Raw genomic sequence first — 13064 nt, forward strand, 5'->3', positions numbered from 1 at the left:
GAGCTACGGCTGGACCGTCGAACTCAGATGGCGAAGGAGCTGGAGAGAAAGCAGAGTTACGAGGAGTGACGACAACTAGGCATAGCTTCTTACCCTTTTGACAGTGACCCTTTGTTCCACTGATGAAGTAAACCAGACCGGATTGGTCTAGCTTCACCTTTGTGTTCCCGTCGGTGTAGCTGGCTTTAGGGCTCGTGATGTCACACTTCTCATAAGCTTCTTCTGTCACTTGGAGAACAGAGTCTTTACCGCCACTGTTTAGGATATGATCGATAGCTCCTGGGCCGCAAAAGAATGCTGAGAGTATAAACCTGAAATTTCAAGACAAACAGGGGAGTTGAAAAAATAATGTTTTGATAGACAACTTGAGAGTGCTGCTAATTTAAATTACAGCAGATTAATGCCTTTCTACAGTGTCCCCAAGATGATTTAATATATAAGCAGATCTCACAACAGGGATCGTATAAACTGAAAATCAAAATCAAGGCATTGGACACAACAATTTCTAATTCAGATTCAAACCTTGACTCTATATATTATAATCAGATTTCACAAGAAGAATGGTATATACTGAAAATCAAAATTAAGGCACTGGACACAACAAATTATAATTCAGATTCAAACCTTGACTGTATATTTTTTTGTCGACCAACAAATTTGGAGATTTCATATGCACAATAGGCGGATTGCGATTGTGCAGATAATTCATTCCTTTAGCCTGCAACAAAGATTTGGAAAGAATATTCGATGTTAAGAAACACCAAGATCAGAAGGTAATCAACTTAATTTGCACCCATACATACCACATCATATGCCATACTCAGGCGACGTCTCTCATCTAATTGCTCCCTTGCTCCACTTTTATGCAAAAGTCTGCATAAACTACCTCTGTTTGAAAGATACCATGTATTAGCGTTATTGTAGGCTAAAAGTGTACACTAAACACATTAACCCCTCAAAATCCAGGTAACTGTACCTTGAAAAAATATTCAGTCACTATTGAAAAAACTCTTGTTCTACGTTTTTCAATGAGTTTTCTTTCAATATATTGACCTCATCATAAGATTCAACACCAGTACACCACCACCCTCTCTAATGCATTTTCTTGATTCATCATTCCTCTTTATCGTGTCCACTCAAATTTTTCAAATAATTATTTCTACAGTTTTCGTCTGCAATATTAACATATCTGAAAAATCATATTGGAACCACAGACCTGACTTTTGTGTTTGAGAAGTCGATGAACCTATTTGTCTTTGTGTGGAAATCTCTTAAAATCTCCCAGTAAATCTCACCAAATCACAAACTATTTTTCTTTTCTAAAATAAAAATAATAACAAATCCACCAAAGTATCGTACAATTTCATTAAAATCTATCAAAATCCAAAATTTCCTAAATCCTACAAAATCTTTTAAAATTCTAATTCAATACCCCCCTCTAAACATTTGAGTATTTGGAAATCGGATCATTTGTTGGGTATGGATAGAAACCCAAAAATCAAAAAAAAATAATTAATTTAAAAAACAAATAAATTTTTAGACAATAATAACTAGCATGTTACAACAAGACCTTTAGGTAATTGTTCTCTTGTATTATTCTCTATTCCATATGATACAATATATATATAGGGATACAATATTAGGGTGTAGGGATTACACTCTTGGACGGATAATAGACATTCATACAACAATATAATTATTTATAACACTCTTCTTTAGATGACCATATAAAAAGGTAGTTCCAAATGCACATGTGAGATGCTGCCTCGTTAAAAACCTTACGAGAAAAACCTAGTAGGAAAAACCATGGTTAAGGGAAAAAAGTACAGCGCGCTTTTACTCTCCTCATAAGTACATGAAATCTTTGAAATGTCACAATCCAATATGATGAAATAACTTCTTGAAGTAGCGGTTGAAAACGCCTAGGTAAATGCTTCGCCAAATCTTCACTTGAACGAATATGTAGTAAACGTGTATCGCCATTTTTCTATTGGTCATGGATCTTGCAATTGACTCATCTTTATCATTATCTTTGTTTCTCATAATCTCATCAATGTATTTCAAAGATTTTGAAGATGATAGTCTTTCAATAGTGGAATCATAATATTCCTCTTCACGTGTTTATCTTTCGCATATTCTTATGTTGTCTCGTTAAAAAAATTTCATATAAAAACCCAATGGGATAAAAACCATGATCAGGAAAAAGAGTACAACCACACACATGATCATATTTCTCCCCCTAAAAGCATTATCTTCAGGTTATGCATTATAATCATATATATCATCTTTTCTAAACTGTTATAAACAGTGCTTTTAGGTACAAACTCATATGATCATCATATATTCTACTGGGTAATTGAACTTCAAGTCATTTGAAACCCTTTGATATAGAAGATCTATTTGAACTTTAAGCCCAAATCTTCTTTTATATACATCTTATACATAGGAGTTATTCATATCTTTCAACTCTTATTCTTTCTCTTTCAACTCTTATACATAAAACTTTCTCTTTCAACTCTTATTCTTAATATGGTACTACAAACCATTTTTCTATGTAAGATGATGTAAGCATCTTGAGATAACATCTCTTTCATTAGATGTCAAATTTGTAACCTCAAGGAATTTCATGAAATATCTGATCTTATACAATCCAATTTCTCTAATTTTCAGGAGTAATATTTCATCATTGATTATTTCTTCATATATTTCTTGGTATGTGAAATCTCTACCGGAGATCAGATAACATTTTTATTATCAACATATTTTGCACTTATTCTTGTAGCTTTCTTTTAACAAGAACCACTTATAAGTGCAGAAGAAACACATACAAAATTTCTTTTAACGAGGTTCAACAAATGCCTACGTCCTCAAACTTTCTTAAAAATACTTCTTGAACACAATTAAAATTAGTGTTCAATCTCGGATTTACACAACCCTAAGATCTTCTCTTAACTTGTTCCTAATTTATTTTCACACCATTATGAGATTCCTAAGATCAACAACAATGATCTACACCCAGGTCACTCTCATAGAGAATAACTCTCCAAAGGTGTCAAAAGGCATCAAGACTTTTTTTCAATTTTACAACGTTCTGAAGAACTATAAAATATTGATTTTAGCAATATAATCACTTTAAAGGATACTTCTGACAGTTTGAAAACATGCTGGATAGACTGAAACAAGTCTTGCTCTTATTATCAAACTCATAAGGGATCTAAAATAGTTGCTTCCACCAAAAGAGAGTACATCTCTCATAATTATTTTCTGGGAATCATTGTACTACTACACGTACTTTATTTCTCATAGATATCCACTTATGTCCCACTCATTTTACAATTTCAAGTGTAAAGACTACATGTCCAAATATTATCTCTTTCAATGATTAACCAATCATTCTTTCTGTAACACTTTTCAACTTTTAATATTAACCGCGGTTTATGATCCTTGATTTTTATTCATAACATCATCAACTGCAACACTGCATGCAAACATATTACGACGTCGATTTGCTTTTTAGTTCCTTTTCTTTCGAGACATGGCTCAACTTGTTGAGATTTTTTTTCATTATGATTCTCAGGTACCTGAATCTCTTTCTTACTCATATCTTTGTCTCTAGATCTTCTCTAGAGATTTTCATAACTCTCCGCTTCCTCGGTGCTATATTAATTTATGCTCCTTTTCTTTTCTGAGGATGCTTATATTTGGAACCTATAAGTCTATCACACTTCATGCGATCTTTAGACTCACACTTCATGCGATCTTTAGATTTATACTAGCAGTTGGTCTTATCCTTTTAGGGTATTAATTTCAATTGGAACACAATTTATATATTTGATTTTGTCACTCAAGGTCAGAAAATGCCTTTTAGCATATTTACTAAACTTTGCAAATAAATTATCTTTCAACTTCTAACGCACATTTCTTATGGTCCTGCGAGTCTGATCTCGCTCAAGGCGTGCCATTTCTCATCTACGAGGATAGTGGAAACGTATAACTGAATTCACTCGCCAGGATAAGTATCAACCACACATTGAAGAGGATAGGTGCATATATATATTTATTACCAGCAATATCTGATATATATAAGAAGCAATAAGGTTAGTAACGTAATGGTTGAATCACACTTATGTCATCATCAACACGTGTACAGACCCTAGCTTCTTTGTAGAATTTCCCTGGTCGACACAAATATCCGTTGGCTGGAGCACAATGAGCATCCTTCCAACATATACACAATCCCTCCAATGCACATCCATCTTTTACTATCGTCGCGTTTCCTTTGATTCCTAGGATCTGATCTGTCCATTCGCTCGAGAATAAACCAGTTGGATCGTAGGCTTCTTTTACTTTCAATAACGTGGGTGCGTTCTTGTACTTTCTTATCACCCCATCAAATGCTAAGTTTCTGTTTTTACCACAATGTGGCAATGCATTATACTTGAACAACGCAATTTGCTCAATTTCTTCGATGATACCTTCATAAAGTCGCGGAGTTAACGGGTTTTTGGCTCGGTAATACGTTAGGTCAAAATCTAAAGCTTCGGTTTCACTTTTTCTTTGAAATTAGCTGGAGAAGGTGTTGTTGTTGTTACAGGAAATCCTGGTCTAGCCAAGGAAGCTGCAGCAATCGCTATACGGTCTGTCACAGAAAACGTTGATTGCTTTAAGCACTGGGATATTCTCTATAATGATCATTTAGAAGCTAGCGACTCTCTTCTTAGAAAGCTTGTAGACGAATGGAAGGATCATTCCCCTAAATTATCATCATCACCAGGTGATACTCTCACTGTCAATCGAGCTATAAAAAGCTTCAGGCTAAAGGTACCTCATCCCTTTACTCTTTTAAGCTATATAACCAATTTCACCCTCCGCTCAGTTGTATTTTCCTGCGATGATGCGATGTTTGTAGAATGAAAAAGGCATCACAGAAGGAGGAGCCAATTGTTCACTTTACAAGGAAGCTGACAAGTCGTGCAAACTGATCTTGGGGAGACTCTCCCGTGCAAGTGGCCGCTTCAATATAGCATCCATTACCGCTGTGGTTCTAGCTGTCGCAGGAGCCGCTGCAGGAAGCGTTGCAGGAGCCGCACTTGCTCTATCTTACTAGCAAGCATAATGAGGGTTCAAAAAGTTGGGATCTATAGGGCTGGTCCAACCTTATCGCATAAATTATGATAACCGTTTAGAATTATCTTTTTATAATTATCATATCGTTAAAAACAAAAAATTAAACTTGTGGGCTTATTATAAACTTGTCTGTGGGCCTTGTTTAGTATATATACACGAGACACACACGGCTCTGCATATGTAAAACCCGGTTCAATCTCCGTTCTCTATAATCCCCACACCGGACCAGAGAGAGGCTTATCGAAAAATGAAGGAAGAAACCAAAAAAAAAAAGAGAAGCGAGAAGAAACGTAAGAAAAACCTAATGGGTCTGACCCAATTTGCGAACGGTACCGGCGCGGAGAGATCTGAGAATCCCAAGGCGGATAGTGTCATTGTCCGAAGCTGCGGCAAAGCTTGATCCTGCAGATCTTAGGGCTGTCGTCGAAGAAGCAGTGGTAAGTGAACTCGATATATCAAGATCCGTTTGTATAATTCGCGATAACCCAGATTTCTAATTCAAATTTTTTGATGTTGTTGTTCGTTAACACTTAACACAGAACAAGTATTGGTGTTCTCCCGAGGTGCAGATAATCAGATTAAACGCTTTCTATGGGGAGAAACTTTCCCAAGTACCGTTTCCATGGCTCAAGACCTTCAACGAGTCTCCTTTATCCACGCTCATCCATGTGAGTGAGCTATTGTGACCTGAGAGCTGAGCTTTTTTTTTTTTTTTTTTTTGTTGCGAATCCAAACAAAGTCTCTCATATCATATCTTCTTCTTAATTTTGCTTGCTTAATTAAACAACATGTACAGGTTCCATTATCCCATCTTCCTACATCTCTCTTGGAACCATCAGCCGATCTTATCAACATAGTTCCACTTTTCGTACTCAGTAGCTTTGTACTGTGGTCGTCTGATTGGATTCTCACTGATTGGGTAGCACATTCCAAACAAGGATATGCACAACCAGAAGATGAAGATCCCGCCTATACTCGGGTAATTTTTTTTTTTTTTTTTTTTTTTTTTTGCAACTTTCTAACATATCCGTGATTGATTGAATGGTGTGTTGTTGTTCGGTAACCTTTTTCTTCTCTCTCCCTCTAACTCCATTCTAACATGTTTTACTACGATTAGGTCGCACACTTTTTTGGATTAGCCATGATATTGCGTACTAAGCCCGATGTTTTGACTTCTATTTTGCCTGAGCTGAGGGACACACCCGTGTATCAAGGCCAGGACAAGCTTCCCCTTATTGTTTGGATGATGGCTCAGGTTACTACTTTCTTATTTCTTTCTTTTCCCCTTAATGTGTGTGTGAACTAGAGTGTCAGAGACTTGTGTTTTGAACGGTGACAGGCCTCCCTAGGTGATTTATCTGCTGGCTTGTATTCGTGGGTGCATAACTTGTTACCACTACTAGTCGATAATAACAATTGCTGCAGCCCTCAGTCTATGGATCTCATCCTGCAATTTCTTGAGATGTGAGTCCAACTTACTTATTCTACTCGTCGTGATCTCCTCTCCTCCTCTATATTTTATTCATCTTATTATGTAACAACCATCTGATCTTGTTTATGCAATTTTTAATCAGCATGTTGTCAAATCCAGAGGCTCAGGCCATACTTGTAACCCTTGCTGATAGGGACGGAAAGCGGCTGATTCCACCTTCTTCATTTGAGATCTTGCTGCGGCTTACATTCCCTGATTCATCCGCTAGAGTAGAGGTAAGCACTAGTAGTATTGGTATTTATCAAAGGATTTTTTTTTTTTTTTTTTTTTTTGATGCGTTTGTAGATTCTGATCACAAGCATGGTCTCTGAATATGCGCACACAACAACAACAACAGGCAACAGAGAGGTTTGAGGTAGCTTATCCCTTGTTGAAAGAAGTCGCCCTTGCACCAGAGAGTGCAAAGACAGGAGGAAACGCAGTGGAACAAATATTCACTTTTTCCTTAAAATTAGCTGGAGAAGGTTTAGTAACAAACGCAACCCTTGTATCCTCAAGTTTTCTGCTTCCCCAAATGGGAGTTCTAATGTACTGTTGTTACTTTTGTTTCAGGAAATCCTGCTCTAGCCAAGGAAGCTGCAGCAATCGCTATCCGGTCTTTGACAGATAACGTTGATTGCTTTAAGCTCTGGGATATTCTCTATAAGGATCATTTAGAAGCTAGCGTCTCTCTTCTTAGAAAGCTTGTAGACGAATGGAAGGATTATTCCCCTAAATTATCATCATCACCAGGTGATACTCTCACTGTCAATCGAGCTATAAATAGCTTCAGGCTTAAGGTACCTCATCCCTTTACTCTTCTAAGCTATATAACCAGTTTCACACTCCGCTCAGTTGTATTTTCCTGCGATGCGATGTTTGTAGAATGAAAAAGCCATCACTGAAGGAGGAGCCAATTGCTCACTCTACGAAGAAGCTGACAAGTCCTGCAAACTGCTCTCGGGGAGACTCTCCCGTGCAAGTGGCCGCCTCAAAATTACACTTCTTGTTTCTGCATGCACCTTTGCAGGAAGCCTTGCAGGAGCCGCACTTGCTCTATCTTACTAGCAAGCATAATGAGGGCTGGTCCAACCTTATCGCATAAAATTATGATAACCGTTAAACAACATTGTCTCGCAAGACAAATTAATAGAGTTAGTACAGTTAAGACGAATCCAGCCCAGGCCCAGTACTTTTTTTGGGGGTAGCTATAACCCAATTCATTGCAAAGGGAATTAATTTTAACTAGTCCAAAACCCAGCCAAAAATCGATTTTCATATTACGCTCTTAGATGGGGTCAAAGGAATCACGCACTTAGATTTTTAGAAGAAAGAAAAGTAAACACACTATTAGGCAAAATAAGTGTTCTGAAAAGTAAGTTTAGTGATCTTAATCACGTTATTCTTTTATTTTTTAAACATTTAACTAGGTAGAGACATTGTCTTACCAAAGGTCTTAATACTAGTTTCAAAACCAATGCAATTAATTTTGCAGTTGGAAAAGTTATTAAGTAGACTATACGACTAATTTAACCTTTGAACCTTACCAGTGGAGTTTTTATTTGATAATCAGTAAAAACATATATGTACCGACAAAAGCATTATATACTATATGTATAACATTGATTAATCATATATATAGAGTACTACATCACAAATATGAACATATATATACGTCCCTTGATGTGTCAAAACTCATAACCGTAGAATTTCAGTGTTATGTTGTATAACGATATTCGAAACACATGGGTTCTTGTTAACTAAAAATCGAATCTGTTCCCATAAAGCGGAAGCTCAAAGCGTAATAAACTCTGACCCTATTCTAATCACATCAAAATGATGGGAAATTAAATTAAAAAAAAAAAAAAAAAAAAGAGAAAAATTAAACCGAAGATTCCAATCACCTTTTATTGATTAATTTCTCTACTTTTCACATTTGAATCACGAATATTAGACTGTGCTGATTCGTTGAAAAATAATATATATATATATATTTGTTCGACATGGATGTTAGACCTCGTTGGCACAAGCTTGCACTATCCCATCGCACCTACCCTCAATCATCTCCTCGATTTTTTTTTTTTCATAAAGAAGCTTACATATATATACCATCTTAACCATATTTTCTTATATTTCTATTATATATATATATTGTATATAGTATATACTCGTTGTTGAAAATTGTTAGTCCAAGTTATCATCTTTACGTTGATCGATGTCGGAAATAAATTCTCATTCGGTGCATTTTCACATAAACCATTAAAAAAAATTCTATGATTTGCAGCTTCATGGTTAAATTTTTTATTATTTTGATTTGTTTTATAATCCTCCGATGGTAATTAAAATTTGTGGTTTGATTGCGAAAGCAACTCACTCCAAGGATTACTAGAGGCTGATTGAGTTGGCTATCTCTTTCTAATTATGATTTAAGTTTTTTTTTTCTCTCCATAATCCTTGTGGGTTTGTTAAAGATAAGATATATGTATGATTAATGGTGAGAAATTTAGTAAAGGTAAAGAGAGCAAATGGGTGAGCGATATAGACATCAAAAGACAGTGAACTAAAGAGCATCGACAAAAAATATCTTAATATGCCTTGAGAGAATCATCCTTGAAACTCGTTCATGTGAGATAAAGAGAGGGAAAACGATGATGGACTTTAGGTTAATTTTTGTCGGTAAACCCATTCTCGTCGGACTTTCATCTCCTTTGTGAAGCGGTTTTAGCTTTTTGTGTTGTCACGATCGGAAAAAGATGGTGTGTTATAATCATAATTTGTATGCTAATGTGTTTACATATACATATACATGCATTATGTAAATCACTTACTTTCGATAGTTTTAGTTATTTACAGAGTCGACACCTCATTTTTTTTAACAACCAATTTAACGGACGTTCGTATATAGTCGTATAGACATAATTAATGTGAGTGTACCTTCATACCTTTGGAAACGTGCATGGTATTTTTCGATTCCATGAGATCAAATTTTTGTTATGTAAATAGAACTTAGGAAAAATGTGAAGGTTCCCACCCAACGCAAAAGTGATGGCGTGGAATATTATATATGGCTTTTTGAGTCGTACGTAGTTGAAATTCTTACGTCCTTATAATATGTCTTTTACTATAGTTAGTAACCCTTCGAACTTTAATCAATGACATGTTTATGTGAATTAATTATGGCGTTAAGGATGAATTGTCAATTTTGCGGGAAGGCATACTTGGGATAATTGATCTCTTGACCGATGCGGCCATACCTCAACATTATACGAGGATAAAGGGAACTTTCACTAATTAAGCTAAGGGGGACAATCCCCATATTGTTTATATCCGAATGTCGGGTTAAGTTGTAATCTGACGTGTAGAAGAGAAGAAGTTCTTATTACAGATAAATAAGTTACACTATTTTTTTTTTAAAACTTAATTATATAAAGTTTAAAGTTAATATATTAAAAAAAATTGAATTATTAAATTTAATTAACTTTTAGTGACTACGTACTGTTCTTTCAAAAACTTTAATATTTATGATGTGTTTGTTTCGGGTGATCGGTAGGACTTGAGAAGACGGGATATTTGACCATGGAGATTGAAGAGTACGTGAGAAAATAAACAAAGCATTGATTTAGTTTTGATTCGTTTCTCACTTCTCGCTACGTCACTACAAAAGTACAAATAAAACAATGTGTTTTTGTTAAATAAAAATATTTCCCTAAGTTTAGTAAATCGTCATTTCGAATTTTCTTAAATTTTAAAATACTTTCGATAAACATGTTTAAGCGAGAAATTTTGTTTTAAGCGATAAATTATTATAGCAGAGAAAGTTCTATTAGGTTATCTTATCTTAATTAGTACTATATCACTCGATACTATGTTTGAGATTAAAAGATTATGATTGATTTATATATTTTTTTATATAAATAATTGTACTATACGACATTCTTTTCTCATTGAATAAGAGCAAGAAAGCATCTACTATTATGTCTACTGCTATTAATGACATTCAGTCATAATCTGTTAAACTCAAAATCATACAATCGACTGATAGTACTTGAGATAAGATAGTCCATTATCTGTGCCTACTAAAAACACAGACACATATAGAGACATACTATGTCTCTATATGATATTAAAATGTATATTATATTTATGGCTTTCTATAATCCAAAAAGAATTTTGTACGACATCTGGCTTATTTTTATAGTTGGAAGCAATGAATATCACATAAGATTAAGCCAAAGAATCTATAATAGCACTTTTTTTTTTTTTCGTTAAAGGATATTCAAATTAAAATGAAAAGGGAAATGAAAATATTTACAGGGCCCAAGCCCAGGAATAAAGCCCGAATAGAATAAAACTAGTTAGATCCATAGTTTAAAAGGAATCAAAATGAACCAAGTAGTGAACCGAACCAGTTAGAATCGGACCAGGAAAGAAACGGTTGGCATTAACCCTTCTTCACCCACCCGATAGTCTTCTTAGATTTCATCGATCTGCTTTGTCTTCTTCTTTGTTGAGAGAGATTAGGTTTAGCCACCAGTAAGGTCATGTATCACCTCGAAACCAAAAAGCTAGCAAATCAGACGAGAGAGCTGCGTTGGAGTCACGGAAACTGAGTGCCTTGTTCCTCACTAAACGGTCGATCTGGCTTAAAAGTAGGTTTGCCGGTTTGAAGCTATTCCGATGAATCCGATGATTTCTTTCAGTCCAGAGAGAGTAGATCGTGGCCTGCCAAGCTAGTAAGAGTAATTTTTTTGCTGTTGTTGAACCTCTGAAGGTTTGTAAGCTTTGAGTCGTGTGCGTCCATGAACGGTTGGGAGTGAAATTACATCTCCGAGATATGATCTCCCAAACTGACCAGCTGAAGGGGCATTCAAAGAGTAGATGATCCCGACTCTCATCAGCCAAACCACAAAGGAGACACTTAGGGTCGACCTGAAGTCCCCAGTTCGTCAACCTATCCCTAGTAGGGCAGCGATTCAACATAAACAACCATGTAAGAAAGTTGTGTTTAGGAATACCTCCTGGAGTCCACACAATTTTGTGCCATGGTACCAACGGTTTGTCCTCCTTGATTGCCTTGTAGATTGTCCCTGTTGAGTGACCATCTCTGAGTTGATCATCAATCCACCAGACATAAGAGTCAGGTGAGTCAGATAACTGAATGGAGATTAACTCTTGCTGGAAGCGTACTTGGTGATCCGATCGTGCTGGTGGGATCCTCCAACCTCCTTGTCGCCAGAGAGTAGCAATAGTCGCACCTTTAGTAATGCCCAAGTAGCCATCATTTTGCAGGTAAGTTGTCATACGACCCAAACTGCACCAATGATCAGTCCAAAATTTGCAGTTGTTCCCATTCCCCACTTGCATTTTTATCCATGGATAAGCTTCTTCTCGAACCTTTAACAGTTTGTTTGTCAACCAGGAGAGACGAGTGCTTGGCTTCCGAGTCCAGAAGTTGCTCAAGCTCCCAGAGAGGACAGAAATCTTGAACCAAGCTACCCATACCGAACCTGACCTAAAAAAGAGAAGCCAGATAAGTTTGAGTAAGCACGCTTTATTCCATTCTTTCAAATCTCATATGCCTAATCCTCCATGTCTCTTTTCAGTTGTAACGTCAGAGGAAAGCTCCTGAAAGAGAGTTCAATATGTCTATGCATCTCTTGGGAAGAATCAGGCCCGAACACCAAAAGTTTGTGATACCCGCTATAACTGTGTTAAGCAATTGGAGGCGACCAGCAAAAGAGAGGGTTTTTGTTGACCACCCGTTGAAGGTATTCTTAACTTTTTGAATTAGGGGAGCACAATCTAGCAGAGTAAGCTTCTTGGTGCACAAAGGCATTCCTAAGTATCTAATTGGAAGCTGGCCATGACTAATCCCAGAGTTGACTTTAATTTGATCTATTTCCAGTTGAGAGAGGCCTGAAGTATAGAAGCTCGTTTTGGGGAGGCTTATGGCGAGACCGGATGCATCTTCAAATTCTTTAAGAATCTGGAGAACATTCTGAACTGAGAGCGTCGTTCCTTCAACAAATATCAGCAAGTCATCAGCAAAGAAAAGGTGTGTAAGCTTTAACCCTGCACATTTGTGATGATATTTAATTCTTCCATCCTCAGCCGCCTTGTCCAGCATTGCAGATAAACAGTTCATAGCCAGTACAAAGAGGTACGAAGATAAAGGATCCCCTTGCCTCAACCCTCTGCGACCTTTAAAGTATCCATGGACTGAGCCATTAAATCCCACAGAGAAGGAAGGAGTACAAACACAGGCCTTGAGCCATCTCAGGTAAAGCTCTGGCACCTCAATCCCCCTTAAGCAGTTAAAAATGAACTCCCATCTAATTGTGTCAAAAGCTTTGGCTATGTCAACTTTGATAGTGATGCGTTTTGGTCCCACCTGCTTATGATAGTCATTTACCAATTCTGCAGCCAGTAGAGTATTCTCAACTAATAAACGTCCTTTGATAAATGC

The 13064-nt window shown here is 36.5% G+C and overlaps 2 protein-coding genes across 2 annotated transcripts; one reads left to right on the forward strand and one right to left on the reverse strand.

Moving 5' to 3' along the window:
• The first annotated feature begins 5303 nt into the window (after positions 1-5303).
• On the forward strand, positions 5304-7772 carry LOC104783260 (uncharacterized). The gene is made up of 9 exons (XM_087511267.1): positions 5304-5564; positions 5667-5795; positions 5924-6106; positions 6245-6382; positions 6467-6591; positions 6702-6834; positions 6957-7083; positions 7172-7398; positions 7484-7772. Exons 4-9 carry the CDS (start codon positions 6269-6271, stop codon positions 7664-7666), a joined length of 909 nt encoding a protein of 302 aa, XP_087367393.1. The 5' UTR covers positions 5304-5564; positions 5667-5795; positions 5924-6106; positions 6245-6268; the 3' UTR covers positions 7667-7772.
• A 3365-nt stretch (positions 7773-11137) lies between these two features.
• On the reverse strand, positions 11138-13006 carry LOC147946417 (uncharacterized). The gene is made up of 3 exons (XM_087509606.1): positions 12990-13006; positions 12296-12903; positions 11138-12105 (listed from the first exon to the last, which is right to left on the reverse strand). The coding sequence occupies exons 1-3, from the start codon at positions 13004-13006 to the stop codon at positions 11138-11140; spliced, it is 1593 nt and encodes a 530-aa protein (XP_087365732.1).
• Between the last annotated feature and the right edge of the window lie 58 nt (positions 13007-13064).

Source organism: Camelina sativa, chromosome 4, assembly GCF_030686135.1.
Source record: "Camelina sativa cultivar CO46 ecotype springtype chromosome 4, ASM3068613v1".
Classification (NCBI taxonomy): Eukaryota; Viridiplantae; Streptophyta; class Magnoliopsida; order Brassicales; family Brassicaceae; genus Camelina; species Camelina sativa.

Bases quoted from the DNA above. Each gene is read 5' to 3' on its own strand.
- LOC104783260 (XM_087511267.1), top strand. From the start codon at position 6,269: ATGATATTGCGTACTAAGCCCGATGTTTTGACTTCTATTTTGCCTGAG. The intron at 6,592-6,701 runs GTGAGTCCAACT...ATTTTTAATCAG, and splicing joins ATCCTGCAATTTCTTGAGAT to CATGTTGTCAAATCCAGAGG. The intron at 7,399-7,483 runs GTACCTCATCCC...CGATGTTTGTAG, and splicing joins TAAATAGCTTCAGGCTTAAG to AATGAAAAAGCCATCACTGA.
- LOC147946417 (XM_087509606.1), bottom strand. The intron at 12,106-12,295 runs GTATCACAAACT...TTTTTAGGTCAG, and splicing joins GCTTAACACAGTTATAGCGG to GTTCGGTATGGGTAGCTTGG.